Source organism: Coturnix japonica, chromosome 2 (assembly GCF_054131305.1).
Source record: "Coturnix japonica strain WE chromosome 2, WE-NBRP24, whole genome shotgun sequence".
NCBI lineage: Eukaryota > Metazoa > Chordata > Aves > Galliformes > Phasianidae > Coturnix > Coturnix japonica.
The window spans coordinates 122,631,719-122,649,386 of NC_140664.1; the positions used below are offsets into that span (position 1 = coordinate 122,631,719).

Consider the following 17,668-nt stretch of genomic DNA (forward strand, 5'->3'; position numbering starts at 1 on the left):
GAAATCTCCTGTCAGAAGGGGTTAAGCCACAGCAAAGTCAACCTCAAATAAATGGCAGGAGGGAGTGCTTGGCAATGCTGCTAGTTTGGAGCTAAAAAGAAATATTTTCTGAAAACCAGGTGCTGACTACAAGTGTATTAGAGCTTACACAATGAAGAAGGACAAAGCTACTTCCCACGCAGCAACCCTGGCCAATGCTGGAGAATTTCCCCACCCCAGTTTGTGTTCCCCACCTCTGTTTCTGCCCCCCTCTCTGCACCCCAAAATTTCCCCTGCTTATTCCAACTGTTGCCAATAACTCAATGATTATTTTTTGTATGCAATGAAGAGAAATCACAGATTTAGATGTTCTTCATCCCTCTTTTACTAGTAAGCATTGTACCGTTACAAGAGGCACCTTAGCCATGGGACACAGTACTATATCCATCCTTAAATACCACCAGTGATGGTACTTCCACCACTTCCATATGCAACCTGTTCCCATGCCTAACTACTCTTTCTGAGAAGAGATTCCTCCTAATATATTTTCTTTCTGAAAAATGCCTGCAACATCCTTCCTGCCAGGAGACTGAAGAATGCTGCTGTTTTTTGCTATGTGATTTTATACTAGCTCAGGAGTACAGTTCAAGCTACAAAAACACAGCCTTTATGCCAAGCAGCAAGGTGTAATCCTTTGTGTGTAACCCTTTGTTCCTCTCTGGCATGGTTTCACAGAGGTCACTGATTGTATTTAGCATTGATTTCATTTGAAGTTTAGCAGACCTTCAAAGAGGATATGAATTCGAATCCAGGACATCAGGAAATCATTGTGTCAGATTGGCCATATGGTGTGTACTTTTCACTTGCAATTTTTCAAAGGTTCTATCAGTTTTCATTGCAGCCATACTCTTAAAATATGGAATACTCCAAATAAATAATTACTAATCTTTAAAATAGAGATTGCATGATACTTTCATGCATCTTGTGCTTCAATTTTACTGTTTCTGTGTTCATAGCCCACAAGAATTGTATTGAATTTCTGCTTTGAGAAACTCAAGTGCAATCAGCTTGTGTCAAGATTATATGTTACAGTGCATATTTAGGAGGACTTGTCTTTATAATGTAATTTTCTAATGTTTAATGCATTTATATATGAACTAGCTTGTAGCTAGCAAATTTGATTAAGCAATGAAATCTGTTTTGTTTGCAAATCTTGACAATAACCAATGAAGTGAGCATATAAAATATATCTTTCAAGTACATAAGCTGAGAAACAACTTAGGAAAGCAAGAATCTGAAACACACCCTAAAATGTCTGACAGTTTGTTCAATAGAGTTTCTACCTAAATGAACAAATAAGAAGCTTGAGAGCTCACTCAGCATTTTTTTCAGTCCTTTCCCAGGAACAGGTATCTATTTTGTCAGCACTCCCTATCAATAGCTTTTACATATCCCTTCAAGATGTGTAAAGTTAAATACTTATCCTTGAGGAAAACTGGTGTCACGTTCAACTAAGGTACAGTGAGCAATCATTGTATCCGGTATTTTTCACGGTCTACAGACTGCAAAATAATAGTGTGAAAATATTTTATTTTTCTTTCCTGGTAGATGTCCGCAGAAGAACAATTTACGAATACCACAGGGTGGAGCTGCAGATGTCAAAGATTACAAATTTGTCAGCTGTTGAAATGATACCTCTTCCAAGTAAGTAAAATGTAGGATGCAAAGGAGCTGGATCTGGGGACAGCCTCAGTTACAATACACATACAATTTTAAATGTTTTGTTTTGTCTGTGAATTTGTAGTAGGGACAGATTCATTTATCCTCTCTCAGATTTACTCTCAGTTGGATGATGCATTATCCAATTCATCTTCATGTATCTCAAGTTATTTTATACCTATAAAACACAGCTCCCAGTGGATTGCTAGTGAAATCTGTGCCAAATTGTTGTTCAAAAGAATGCTCATATTGCTTTTAAATTCTTTTCCTCAAGAAAAAAAAAAAAAAAAGAGCAATTTTTGTGCTTGCAAAACAAGCAAAAGAACTACTTTGCGTCCCGTCTCAAAGGAACATCCCCAAACACATTTTACAATTCATCCATCTCTTTTGTTCAAAATAAAACTCTGTTGTTCAGTGATATCAAAGTTTGAGCTGCCAGCTGTATTACTGTGAAAAAAAAGAAACTGGAAACAGTCTCTTTCATTTTTTTCTAATCTGATTGTATTTCTTGTACACTTTCCTGCTGATCTTATTGTCTGTGAGTGTCTATATGTTAGCAACACCAAAAATGCTGGAGCCAGGGAAGAAAGGTTTAATGAAATACTTAATAATATACAGAAAGATAAAAAATCTAACAATGAAGCTGAAAGAGCTGTTGTAGAAGTGAGATTACATTTACAAATGGCATACAAATACAATCCTACAGATAAGATGTACCTCTGTGCACTACCTTGTAGTTAGGCTGAAAATCTGTGAACCTGTATATTCCCTACATATATACTGTCAAAGGATGCATAATTCCCTCATATTTTCTGTGATAATTATTTGTGAGACTATTGTAATAATTTGTGTTTATTTACCTGCTTCCCAGCTTGTCTCCAGTTTAACAGCTGTGGTCCCTGTGTCACTGCCCAGATTGGCTTCAACTGCAGCTGGTGCAGTAAACTCCAAAGGTAAAGAAAAGGATTTTTATTTTTTGACATGTGTATACAGCTGTGCTCAAAGGACATACAAAAACATTTCCAACTGCTCACTCAGAACAGAGAAATGTTATATTTGGGGTTTACAAACATTCGTTCACATACATACTGATAGACCTCACTTGCAGTCATCAGCCACACAACATTGGCCTATCTCACGTCAGCCAAAAAAAAAATAAGATAGCTAAGAAGAGCAAAAGGAATTGTTTTAGAAATTGAGCCCCACCTCCTATTTTCTTAATCCTGCTTAAAAATTCCTTAGAAGGATTCCATGAGAAGTAGAAAGTGTAATAAAATTCATGTACCCATTGCTTTATCAAAAACAATTTTACTGCAGTGAGGATCTGGGGTGGCATTGTAACTATAAAGAAATTATTGTTCTGCAAACAGTAAGGAGACAGACATACCAGATTCTTTTCTCTCCTAATTTCTCATAGTTTGTGAGTACGTTTGGTCCCTCAGCTTCTCACTGCCACATTCATGACAGCCTACTCAGTAGTAGGAACAAATTAAACTCTGTGGTGCAGCTGGAGCACAGACAGTAAAATAAAAACTCTGCAACTGAAGCTTTTTCAAAAAGTTCTTCAGTCACTGACCTTCACTGACCTTCATAGAATAAATGTACCTATCTAGCACTAATTCTCTCCCACTAAATTCAATGGTATAATGGATGTGTATTCTTGTTGTGTTGTGTTTTTTAGCCCTAGTGATTAGGCTCAGAAATCCTGTATATAAATGGATGCATAATGAAAGGAGAGAAGGCTGTTGGCATTCTAAAAAGGTGTAGTGTTATGATAACATACTGAATAGCTGAAAAATAATAGCTGATAAACTTTATATGAAATTAAGAAGTTGGGGTCATTTCTATGTTTTCTTAAGCCTCATCTCTCTCAATAAGCAAATTTTTGTCTTTTTTGTCTTTTTTTTTCTTTTTTGCAAATCCTCAGTTTGTGTGGAATTAAATGTAAATTAAATCATTCTTTGAAAATGCACGTCAGTCATCTTCAAGAGTAAAGATAGTAACAGAGAACTGTTCCAAGCAAACATGAACAGATATTGCTTGCTTTAGCCAATTTCTTGCATTCAATCATTGCTTGATTCTCCCTCTGTTAATAAATACCATAGCACTGTCTGTTGGCAAGGTCTGTTGTTTTGTAGGCAATGTTCTCATTTTTGTTTGGATAAATTTACTTATAAGAGGTATGATTTGAAGATGTGGTAAGGTTCAGACCTCTGATGAACATCTGGCAAACCTTGAGATCCTTTATTTTCATCTGTCGTTTCTGAAGAACTGACTTTCCTAAGTTCTGGAGTTGCTGGAAAATCAGTTGCGCTGAGAGCGGAAGTTTTGTCTTTCACCATTAGTCAGAAGCAATGTCAGGCATGTGGTTGCATTGTGTTCCTCTCCATGTATTTAAATGAATTTGTGGCTGCCCATTCATAACTGGCAAGATGTAATTTGCTACTGAAAAATATACAGTTTTAACACAGCTATTTTTATTCAATTAAAATCCACATTGCTGCACTGTTTTGTCTTTGATGATCTACATCAGATAGAGTGAATATCTTTATATTATACCATTACTGACTGTAATGAGTCTGTAATTTCATAAGAGTAGTGTTAAGAAATTATTTGACTAGCAGCAAAGGAAGGAACTGGAGTTAATTCCTTAAAAAAAGGATGCATCCAGAAAAGCAAAATAAGATTATGCCTCTGCACAGGAATCATAGTAATTTAAAAACAGTCATACTGCCCAATTTGCATCTGTAAGAATGGATGATAGTAAGCTGGACTTAAGCAGAAGCAGGAATGTATTTGTAGAATCATAAAGCAACTTTGATTGAAAGAACGTACTGGAGGTCATCCAGTCCAACCGCCTGCTCAAAGCGGGGTCAGCTGTCAGCTCAAGACTTTGATCAGGTGGGTCTTGAAAATATCCAAGGATGATCCCCTGAACATCTTATTTTTATGCTAGATTCTACACCTTATTTTTTAACTTCTTATTTTCTCCAATTCTATTGAGAAACACATTGAGAAACACCTACTATTTGTAGGTGGAAGCAAAGTTTGTGCAAACAGGCAACTTGTTTTTCAAAATGTGAAGACTGAGTGTCATTTTAGTTGTGTTATAGTTTAGGATCATTGTGAATGGGAGTCATTCCTGTTAGCTTTGATAATTTTGTGTACCATATGAGTCCAGTCGCATTTATCTTGCTGTTTCTCTGCATGTTTATTCATTTTAGAAATATACAGAAGAAAACTTTATTCTGTTACTCATTTTAGATATCTAGATGAAAGTGTCCTCAGTATCATCAAATTCAGTACCTCAATATGGTTTTATTCCCTTCAGAAATAAATTCATTGTGTTAAAATGTTCTTTCCACAGGGGATAGACTGTTTCAACAAGAATACCTAACTATCCTCATTTAATTCGTAAAGTGTAGAAAGTTTTGAGATCCTCCAGCACTGTAGTTCAGCTTTTTCTGTGTCACTGCTCCTCAGTCACCAGCCTTGTAAATCACTGTTGACTTTTATCTCCTGTTGTGATAAACATTTTTCTACTGCAGGAGAATAAAATCTTCTTGGAAAAACAAGGGCAAAGCATTACAAGAAGTATCAACTTAGACATTTTAGAAATGCCTGGAGTAGAAAGAATATTAATATTTACACCTTGCAGTGAGTGAATGCTATAAGGGGTTTTTGAAGTAATCAAAAGTAGAAGCTTAGTAGCAATGCCCAAATACTGCTTCTGAGTGGGGACTGACTGGAGTCATGTGTCTGGGAAATGAGAAAAAAAAGGCTGTCATCCTGGCTTAGAGGGAAAAGGCATTTGGCCCTTGGTGCAAAAGCCTGAGGCATGTGTTGAGCTTGGTACTGGTGGCATCCAGTATAGCAGTACTCCACTAACTAATTCAGTGCTCCACTTTCTATAAGGACAGACTGCCTGCTTGCCAACAAGAAGAGTGCGATGGAGTAATGAGGGTCACAGGTGTGACTGCATTATACAGCGATGGTCCTCCTCTGGAGCTGCAGTAGCATTTGGGTACCCTAAAGAGAGATCTCCCAGAGCAAACATGCGTCCAAGTGGATAACAAGCAAACACACATCCAGTGGGAATAACTCTCGATCAGTTCTACAATCCCTTTTTCTTTTTTTCTCAACATTCATCCACAGAAACAGTGCTATTAAGAATAGCTTTTAGTAATTTTTCTTTGCGCAAAATTTAAACTATATATTGAATCATTCAAACAATAAAGTACAGCTGTTGCAAAAATAGAAAATGTATATAAAACCCATAGCTGCAAAAGGAAACTAGACAAAGAGAGCCATTGCAGAATAACTGTACCTCCCCCATGTGGGCAATCTATGTTGGAATGAAAATAATCTTTTTCTGCAACACAGTGGCTTGTTTCCTATTGTAACTTCAGCTCAGTTGCTGTGTGCACTCTTCGGTCTTCAGAGGTAGGTTATTCTTAAAGGTGATTCAGAGCAAAATCCTCTAATACAGTCATTCCCTGTGAACTTCAATCACAGTTTTAGTTTTCATGAGGGATCATCAACCTTTTGACCCTGATACCCAGTATAAAGTAGGTAATGTAGTTATGTCATGACTGAAGTAAAGGCACGCCATTTTCATGTGACTTCAGCAAATGGAGGATCCATCGTCAAGATTTCTTTAATATATTTTTTACGTTATTTGAACCATTTGTAAGAGGCAGAACTGTTCCAACCATGAAAGAGACTAAGTATAAATACAGAAGTGTCATAGCCTTCTCCTACACATGTATCTGTGTTCATACTCCAGAAACATTTAATAGTCACTTGTGGCTGAAACTTGGAACTATTTGCTCTCCTTTTTCAGTGACATTCCAGCATGTAGAAAATGAGATAAGTCATTAGTGTTAGATCTGTTTATATGACCTTTTTACACTGCAGAAAATGTTTATGTTCTCTAGGCACTTGATATAGCCTGCATGTTAGAGATGTCAATTTTAGGGATGTCTTTCTTTGAAAGCATTATGAGAAAGCATGAAAGCATTTTGCTACTTACTTGCTCACGCTAATGAAATAGTGAGCTACCTTATAAATATTTTCCCAATAAAGAAATTAAATTTAGATGAGCTATCACTGAGCTAGAATGGAAATATGATTATTAAAATGATCAAGGAGTTCAAATTCTGTGGATATGATGAGTTTGTTTTGATGAACTTCAGGAAAATCTTAGATTCAAGCAAGGAAATAATGCTGAGACTTCATTGAAGTCAGAAATAAACAAAAAATTCCTGCTATCTCTGTGTGCTGTAAACATAGTTGTTGTTTTTTTATCTGTCTCATGCTTCACTTCGTAACCACAGGATTAATGCATCTTAAAACATCTCTGGTTTATTGTGCTATTGTCCCAGTGCTGGAGATTCAGAGCCAAAGGACTAAAGGCAAGAGCTGCAAACAGTTTAGGTGATAGCTTTATTCAACTGTTACTTTTGGTACCTATATTCAAATTTCTAATCCTTCAACTTTCTGCTGCATACCAGGGGCACTTATAAGACCACAGGGAATTTTGTTAGCTGTCTCACTTACGTTTTCAAGGGAAGTTAAGCAGAATAAGAGCAGTACTAGAAGTACCTTTTCAGCAAACGCTGGAATTAAGTATCTAAAACCCAAAAGGTCTCTAGAGCTCAAATACATTTTTTTGAAGGAATGCCTATAGCTGCCTGAGCAGGACTGAGCACTGAAATTATTGAATGCCACAAAGCTCATTCTTTCAATATGCACGACACCACCCTTCTAGAATATTCATCGAGGCACAAGGGTAATTGAATGTGGGTCCTCTGAACTAAAGTTATCCCTAAAAGGAGCCCAGATCCATTAACTGGTGAGGTGCTTAACCATGTGCTCTGAAATACATAACACCCTTGCATGACTCCAGCTTTGAGCAGCTCCTCCTGGATTATTCTGTGTTATTTTATGGTACTGATCCATAGAGTGCAAGTCTTCCTTTGAAATGCGCCCTGGAGCAGGCTGAACAAGTCCCTGTGCTAGGGTCTCTATGGGAGGTGGTAGCCAGGACTCTGTGTGCTCTAGGCGGTTATTCTGACTGTGATCGCATGTGCAGTTCTCAAAGCTTCCTGCAGTCTCAAGACAATCCTGAACTAAAATGATGAGGGAATCCCATTTCTGCAACATATCCCGTGAATGAAAAGCACATCAGTAGTTGTGTAAACTGAATTCTGACTGCTTTACAATGCAGAGTCTGTTCTGAGCCAAGTGGAAAATTAGAAATATGTCAGCGAATAGTAGCAATAAATGGATTTAAGTAAGTTTTTATATTTTTGATCTTTTTTTATGATAATCACTGCTCCCATCTAAGCAGGTAATGAACAGAATTATTTTGCATACCATGTTGATTAACTGGAAATTAGGGAAGGGAAAAGTTTTAGGCACTTGGGGTTCTTAGGAAAAAAATAGTCAGTAACTGAAATATGAAGTGATAGTTTTCTGCAGTGCCTTCATGGCAATAGGAATTTAAAATGCATGTATATATATATGAAACCATGAGACCATGTTCAGTTAACTTTTAAATCTGGGTTAACATCTGTAAATCTTGGAAGAGGAAAATAACTGCTGAATCACATATCCTAGTACAATCATATGTAGTCAGATATACTTATCAGTTAGAAAAACCGGTATTAGAATAAAAATAATTATTACATTATCTGACTGCATTAAAACCATGGCTTAGAAAAAAATATATGAATAAGAAATACAGGATCTTTTTCTACAAATAGCTGACCGTTATGTGTCTGCCATCTCATTTTTATTCTATAGCTAATACTTCAGCCAAGGTCATAGATTTCATTACAGAGCAAAGAAAGGCAGTGGACAAGATCGGGTTCAAAAATAATCATCAACTGACAATACAGATTGATTAGCTTTATTGTGCAGTGAAGATTAATAAAATCACCTTAGGTTATTTTACCAAAACAATAAATAAAATAAATATCTATGAGTTTTTAACTTAAATCTTCTCTGTAGACTCTTCAAATATTCTATATGTTGTTATTCAATGAAGTTTTATTGTGGAATTGATGGATGAAGGAACAACCTGGGCATTGCACTGCAAGGCAGCAAAACAGTTTGTACTGTGCTAGGAAAGAGGTTTTGCCTCAGTTTGAACATCTGTTTACTCCCATCCTAACATTCATTACCTACCATTTGTAGAGCTCAGTTTTCATTAAATGCTGTCATTAAATGTTTGGGGCATGCATGTACAATTGTCCTTGGTTATTCTGTTGGTTTTTTTCTTTTTTGTTTTTCTTTTTTTTTCTTTTTTTTCTTTTTCTTTTTTTCTTTTTTTTCTTTTTCTTTTTTTTTTTCTTTTTTTTTTTTTTTTTTTGCATCAGGGATATTCCATATTTCAACTTAAAATTCAAAGATGAGGAGAAAACATTCTTCTTTATGTTCAAGCTGTTTTTATTGCAATGCCATTTAGCTGACAATAGTGTACTCTTATTACGACATCAGCCTCAGTATCTTAGCCATTGAATTACCAAGAAGAAAAAAAAAAAGAGAGAGAGACATTTGTATGGATTAAGTAAACCACCAGAGGGAGCATATATAATCCAATCAGTGTAATAGATTCATATACAAATGACAAGGAAAATCTCATTTTAAATGCTTTAGAAGGCCTAGAGATTTAAAATATAGTGTATTCTGAAAAACAAATTCCATTCTATCAATGGGCATAATTCATGAATTTGCTGATTATGCTCCTGCTTTGGGCAAAAGCAGGAAATGTGCCCAGACTGACTGTCTCTAGAATTTGCATTCCACCAACATCAGTTCTCTATGCTGAAGTGGTTTTATTAGAAAATATATCAGTCTTAACACCTGGGTCTTAATAAGCAGATTGTTGAATTGGATCAAATCTAGCTTGTGATAAATTGGGAGTAATGTCAGTACTATTTTTCTAACTTGTATGCTGTTACTTTCCTGATTACAGAACAATCATATTGAATATCTGAGTAGAAATTCTGTCAGTCTGCCAGTCTACTTTGCTTAAAGTACTCCATACTTCTGTTGAAGAGACGGCAATAGGCCATTTTTATCAAGTGCAACAAATGAATGAACATGTAGATTTGTCCACATTGATAGAAATATGAATGAGAAATAGATCTATACTTTATTGAGCAGAAAATTGTTCCACACCCAATTTCTTCAAATCTTTTCCAAGCTGTTCTTTCTTGATTTGACAAGCTAATTTGAACACATGAACTACAAGAATCTGTTAGGAAATTAGCATTCAATAATTGAGAATTTTTTATGCATGGCAAGCCTGAGCAAAGCAGGAAAAGAAAGTGAATTAATTCTCAAACTAAGTGAGCCCAGTGATGGTATTGTTTCAAAAAGGAAGAAAGTAGCCTCACAAGATGTCTTAAGTGGAATGGCAATTCTATTTTTAAGACAGTGTAAGCTTCTCACTGATACCAAAGTCTTTAATTTAAAAGTACCACTGTGGAACATAGAGATCTTAACATGATTTTATGGAAAGTTAGTGTGCAACAAGGTGAACTAAATTTTCATTGAGATTCATACATGACTAAATATCAGCCTCCACAAATGCAGTACTATGAATATAAATACAAAATTGTGTATTTTCTTTGTGCTTTCTTGTTTTGTTTGCACACATTATGAACACTTTAAATCCTGTCTTAAGCATTCAGTTTGTCACTTTTTTCTGCTGTCATTGCTCCTGCTTCCTTTGACTTCTTACTCCTTTTCAATTTGTAAATGAGATATTACAGGAGCAGTAGCATACTCTGGCTAAACCATAATCTCTCTGCACTTCTCTTGCTAATAGCTTAGGTGCTGATGCCCACTGGTGCTGAAGTAGCTATGTGAACTATTACTCAAAAATGTGAGTTCAGGTGTAATAACAGAAATGCAGACAGATGTACCAGCAGCACCAGGCTGCTTTCAGCCTGTCAGAAGATCTCTACTACTTCTAATATTATGCCAGTGTGCTTTATAAAGGAGCAAAATACCAGGAAAAGTATATGAATCTGAATGGAGTTTGTCCAACATATGAATGAGGTTGGTGCCTTAGTGTATGCAACCTCAGACATGGGGTTCTGAAATATCCTTTCCAATCTGATATATCTGGGAGTACTATAGGAAGCATAGCACTGGTGGCTTTTTGTATGCTCATCTGGATTTCAGAAACTCTGAGCTTGGTTCTGTTACCTCAGCTGAATCTGTCCTATGTTCTATTTCTTCATCTCTAAAGTGGAAAAGGAGATATTTTCCCCAAAGGTGATCTTCATGGTTTTATTTTAAAAAGATGAGTAAAAGTACCTCTGGAGGATGTCTATGTAAAACATATAAAGTAGTTTTCAAAATGCAACAAGCCATTTTTAAGATCTATTTAACAAGAATGAAATGTAACGTAATTTGAGGGGGGAAAAACGACCCACACACATAAGAGCATTCTACAGTTAAAGAAAGAGATCATTTCTAATAGTCAAAGACAGAAATAGTTCAGAAAAAAAAACAAAAAAAAACATGTGAGTGTAAGAAAGAGAGGTTAATTGGGCTAGTCAATATCCAGAGTGTAAAATATACCCAATAGTGCTTTAGAACAAGTATAGTGCTTATCAGAAATAGATTTCAGTACAGCTCCTTCCCAGAGAACATGTTTAGAGGTTATTATTTTCTGCTTATTTTGTTGGAAAATCTGACACCGTAATCTCATAAATTTGAATCCAGGTCCATTTTACAGTCTCCTTTTCCTTCTAGCTATTCAAAGCAGACCTTTATTAAAAACTTCTTTTTTATTCCTTATCTGCTTTTCAGCATGTTTCCTTTGTTGTTGTGACATCAATATTACAGAAAAAAAAAACCAACCTCCTATTCTTCTTTAATCAGAACACTAACAATTCCCATTTAAACTAGGATTATTTCTTTCTATTTAAATTGAAAATACAACTTACCTCTTTTAGCCGACTTCCATTCTTAGACTCTTGCAGCAGCAAGAATTCTCAGTGAGAGTCCTTATTTCTTAATGACTATCCACGTTATGTCAGTTATTAATATTATCTCACTTGTACAGTCTCTTTCACTGTATAAGACAGCTTCTTTACAGATGAAAAAAAATACTGTTTAAAAACTTTGCACTTTGTTTACACAATATTGTAGAGTGTAACTTGTTTTATTTTAGTTCCTGTCCTATGAAATTGTGGAACAATTATCAGGTTGCAGATTGCCTTCTGGAATTTGTGTCACTAATCTCTTTGATTGTCTTTGTCATCACCTGCATGTTGTAAATTTTGTGATATGAAACAGTAATACGATGATGGAATTAAATATTACAGGCATGCATGTGAATATACAAATATTCACTCTAATTTAGTAATTTTTTTTTTCAGAAGTGTTAATACAGTACAGACTATTTTGCTGTATATTTAAAATCCTCTTATTAAGGCGTGTTGCCTTAGCTGCTCAAGAGAAGAATTTGTAACAACGGAGTAGGAACTAGTCCTCTAAACTATTCAAAAAATTATCCTATTCCAAAATAAATTTTAATTAAGCAAGATGTTTTATGACAGGATAATATATATATATGTATACATATATATATATTTATGCTTAAATTTAGGTATATGATTGCTTGTATTGAGCTAGTTAAGTGCAAGTATTTTTTAATACACCACATACAAGGCCTGCTCTGAACATAACGCCTCCTATTTTGTTGGCCTGTGATGTCAGATGCAGATGGTGGTGGTATGGCAGTAGAAGTGCAACCTTCCCACCAATATTCCATTACATTTTGTTGCCATATGACAGATGACAGCAGAGGGAAGATCTCACAAAGTGGTGTCTGACATGGAAGTGCATATGAATCAAAGGGGTGAATTTCTCCATGCAGAAAAATGGCACCTATTGACATTCATTGGTGCTTGCTGAACATCTATGGCGACCAAACAGTGGATGTGAGTACAGTGAGATGATGGGTAGTGCATTCCAGCAGTGCTGTCTGCAGTGTGAAAACCAAGACACATTCCAGACAGCCACACACTGCTCTCACACAATGAAATGAAGAGTGTCTTTATTGGCTCATCAGCATGAATTTGCTAATACTGATAATATATGTTTTGTATGTTGAAAAAAATAGTGTACAGTAGCTGAGAACTTGGTCTATCAAATAGTGTTACTATGCTTCTTGTATATGTTCTATTTTCTTTAGAAATAAATAGGAGGCAGTACTTTTAGTGAAAAATACAATCATACTTCATTCACTCACAGTCACACTTCATTTGATAAAATTTTGTATCTTCCAAGAGAAGCTGGAAAGTAACCAAGGAAGGAAAGTACAATATTTTCCCAGGCAGATTATGTGATGAGAACGTGATATTCTGAGCATAGAGGTACCAAAATGGAGTGTTTTGCAGGAAGCAGAGACAAGTGCAGACTGAGAGCAAACAATGTCTGATGTGTTTTCTTTCCCAAAAAATGCTGATTATTTTTTACTTGAACCAAGATCTTTAGCATTTAAGTTTTACTTCATATCTCATCATCAGATTCATTCAGAATGGAAGTATCCTCAGCTCCTCAGCTTGTGAAGTTCTACTTTACAATATTTTAATTATTCTCTTAATTAACTCAAAAGCCCAGCTAGTGTTATCAGCTCTTCATTAGGTTATGTAACTTCTTTTCTGGTTAAAAGCAGAAAAGACTTCTATCTGTTCAATTTTCCACTTTGTTTTCTAGATTAACTTTTTATTTAGAAGAGTCAGTAAGTATTTTAACTCACCTGAATAATTACATTGTATTTAAGAAATCATTTCAAATCTCTGTAATGCTTTTTAGTTCCCAGAAATCCATTGTATATATGTTGTTAAAAGTCACATGTACTTTTTAACATGGTATTGGTTGTTTTAGTACTGACTCAACCTAGTGAAAAGATTTTTCCATTCAGACTGTGTCCATCCCAGTAATTTTCCATTATGTTTCTAGCTTTTACAAGTTAAACCTTGATGAGTCTTCTGTGTAAAGGGCGTATGATTTGTTATTACTATTAATTCTCACTGAACTCCCTTAAAAGAAAAAAAGCATAGAATTTTGGCTCATGCACTTAATGAGCACTTCTTGTCATTTAAATATTCCTCGCCAAATAGAGATACATAGCATCTGGTAGTTCTAATGACATCTCCATATCTATTCTAGCTATATACAGTCCAATGGAAGGATTCTGATATCTTTTCTGTTACCAAGACTCAGCTGCATTAGTTATAAGAAATCATTATTGTTATACATGCAAAGACTTTAATTCTTCATTTGCTCCCTGGACCAGTACTCCCAGCTTCCTCAGAATTCTTTATGTTTTATGAATGTCCCTCTTCTCATTTTACAGAATATATTTGTTATTGCTTTGCTAAAAGCAGATTTGGGTCATCACTTGAAAATGAAGTTGTTGTAAAATGGCCATGTTGACAGATGGCATAAATAGCATAGCTAATCAAATCCGTTGCAATGTTCTAATGGCAACAGGGAATTATCCACATGCTACTAAGTTAAGATCTTAAAAATGCATTCAATACAGCAAGCGGTGGATTGAAATGACAGTTTTCCGATTTATAACCCAGTGACACAACAATGATGGTAGCCACTACATCTGAAGTATCAGTGACATATGCCATAAAAGAAGTTGATGAAGTTTACTTGAAAGTAAGCACATTTAGTTCCTGTTTGGACTCATTACTGCATCAAGAGAAAATGTTAAATAAACAGTCTGCAGATTTTGATGTATTTTTCTATGAGATAAATTCATCTGAAAAATATCTGATTTACATGTTTGAATGAGCCATTCTAAAAAATCAATTCCTGCAATGTTATTTGCCACCATATTTCAACCATTTGTTAGAAGAAAATCAGAACTGTGTATGATTGCATTTGTGATAAGGTTTTTGTGGTTTTTTTTTTCATTTAATCTTTGGAACTTTTGTTTGACACCATTTAAATGCAAGATTAGGTCTAAGATAAAGGTTCATTAATCCCTACTAGATGTAAGTATGATGGGTCTGAGTTAGCATGGATATGTACTTGCCACTGTTGTAGGAATTTGTGAAGTAGCTCAATATTTTATCTAAACATTGGACTTCATTTTCAGAAGTTCATAACAGGAAAACTCATTAGATTTTAGACAGAATGGTATGAATGAGATACAGTGGGTTTGCTAGTGTTCATCTTTGTAGCCCTCCACAGGACGCTGCAGTAGTTTCTTTTTCTTGAACTGGGGAGCCCAGAACTGGACATGGACAGCAAGGAAAAGGAAAAAATTCTTAATGTTTGTCAGTATTTCTGACAAATCTGAAATCTATTTACTTCTCTGTGATACTTTTCTGTTTGAGAGGGATACTTTTTTTCACTGCAACAGGTTTTTGGAAAAGTCAGTTGCTATGAATTGAGTGATAAATGACATCTGTTAGGATAGAGTGTGTTTCTTTATTACCATTGCAAAAGGTAGAAGGAAAATCAATGCAAATATATCTAGAGAGAGACAACGTTTTCCCAAAATATTTTGTGAAAGATGTAGATTTTACTTGGAATAATTATACAAAGAATTTTGTAATACCAGGGGATTTGTTACAATTATTTTATCCCCTGTATTTCTATAAAAATAATTCCAGTTCTCCATTCTTCCAAAATAGACCATGTTTCCTGTATTTATCTGACATGTATAAGCATTTGGCATATCTTGGCATGTTATTGAGAATGAAAAATTACCACAAAAATACAAGTAGCTGTAGTAGTTGCCTTGTTTGCTTGCTTAGTCTCATTACCAACCAGATAAGTTATGACCATTGGTGCCAAATGACATCATCTGGACATGCAAAAATGTTTAAAAACCCTAACTGGAGGAGAATCACTTTCAAAGCAAGATATTATGGTTTAGTTCTCTAGCAGAATAAGTTACTGTATCAAGCTTGCAAGATGTGCTTTGCCACTGGAATCATTATATTAAAACATTATAAGCTGCCTTGAAATTTCTCCGTCACATATTGCAAATAAGAAAGAGCACTGAAAACAAGTTATTAACCTCACCTGATATGATAAGAAATATGTATGCATCCAAATTTTCTATAGCTATTGAGAAGGTAGAAGCAGATATGTAGTATTCTCAAATTGTCATAAGGACTGTTCAGTGGAGCCGTTATCTAAAGCCATGAACACTGATCTCATGCTCATATGTGTATCTTGATGTTTCAGATGACCTTGCCCGATAAAAGAAGTGACTGTTTCATTACATCCTCTGTAGAACCACATTTTCCTGGACAAAAATAATTAACCCTATTTACATCCATATGGCTGTCATCAGACTTAAAAATCATATGGCTCTGTGTAGCCCTAAGTGTAATTATCTTGTATAAGGGACACATTCCTATTTTAAAAATGTAAATAAAAGATGTATAATAATAAATATCTCACTAAAATGCCACTGACTGAAATGGATGAAATGATTAGCTCCTATTGCGAGAAACAGCCTCTTGAATAGAAATAATACAACGTAAGTCATATGGATTTAAAAATAAGTATTCCTTCCATCATTCTCTTCTCTTCCTCTCCTGTCCTTTCTTGTTTTTGTTTTCCTCCTATTTCCATCTGGACAATTTACTTATATCTATTTCATTGTTTAAAGATGCTCCAGTGGATTTGACCGTCACCGACAAGACTGGGTAGACAGTGGCTGTCCTGAGGAGGTATGTGAGTAGTCTTCAGCCCATTAGATATGCTTACGATGCTTTTCATTATCAGACTAGAAAGAAGGGCTTCAAAGTGAAAGACACATTGTATATTTTTATAAAGTGGACATAAAGTAAAAACACTTTAAATTAATAATAGAAGTACCAAAAACTGTATATTTTAATTTCTTTTCATGAAGTAGGAATGAAAGAAAAAGATACCTGATGCTGGTAGTGGTGAACTGACCTACACTAAAAGAGGCACTCAGGGTGCTCCTGCACCTGAGCAGTTCATTTTCAAGATTTTCAAAATAAATATCTTATTGCTGGTTCTTTCCCAGTGTTTGATTTTTTTTTTTTCCCAACAGTCAAAAGATAAGATTTGTGAGAAGAATGTAGACACAACTGAAACACCGCTGTACTCTACCACCACTCTTCAACCAACCACAACAAAGTTCAGAGTTTTAACAACCACCAGAGGATTCACCAGCTCCCAGCTGCCAACCAGCCTACCCACAGAAGGTGAATTATATAGACTAATTTAGCCTATAGTGCAAAAATGTCTTTTACAAGTCTAAAAAAGATATATTTCCTTTGTGTTCATTTTGTTCTTTTCTTCTGGGGGCAATGGAAAGAGTGGGAAATTAGTCAAAGTAGTATTTGATGTTAACTTTTTATTTAATCTTTCTATTGCAAAGTAAGCTTGAAGGCAATTAAAGCTGGAAGATGGAGGGAGGAAGTGCCAGGAGAGCAGACTTCCCTAGAACTTGTGGTTACAAAGAGTTATTTGTGTCCCTTTAACTATCAGGCCACGTTGCCAAACCTACTGAAATGAATAAGATCCTGTTAAAATTACTGATGAAACATCCAGCAGAAAGTTAATGATTTTTGGATCCCTTTGAGTATTGTATTTTGGTGAAAACTGGAGATAACCCAAATTAGCTACCTCTTTGAATGTTTCTGGTTTAGTTTTTTTGGTTAGTTGTCAGTGATATTTTCCTGTAGTGCTCACTGTTTCTATAGCTTCTGAGCAGAATTAGATGGGTAAGTGATGGTGTGTCAGTTCTCATCCTTGTTTCACTGCTGCTTAAATCTTCCCTTTCTGTGGATGAGATATCCTGCCTTCCTACTTCTGAGGAAAATTCAGCTGAATAGAAAAGTAAACCCATATTAATCACATGGTATCTATAAAGTAGAATAAAGCAGGTGAGAGATGTCTATTGGAATTATATGTTAACATATTGGAAAATACC

General features: G+C 35.3%; 1 protein-coding gene across 3 annotated transcripts in view; it reads left to right on the top strand.

Moving 5' to 3' along the window:
* PLXDC2 (plexin domain containing 2) overlaps positions 1 to 17,668 on the top strand; it is a 225,650-nt gene that overhangs the window by 183,413 nt on the left and 24,569 nt on the right. For all 3 annotated transcript variants that reach the window (XM_032443073.2, XM_085538689.1, XM_085538690.1), the window contains 4 exons: positions 1,588 to 1,683; positions 2,570 to 2,651; positions 16,373 to 16,433; positions 16,784 to 16,937. In XM_032443073.2, coding sequence (XP_032298964.2) covers positions 1,588 to 1,683; positions 2,570 to 2,651; positions 16,373 to 16,433; positions 16,784 to 16,937 — 393 coding nt within the window. The remainder of the gene's footprint in view (positions 1 to 1,587; positions 1,684 to 2,569; positions 2,652 to 16,372; positions 16,434 to 16,783; positions 16,938 to 17,668) is intronic.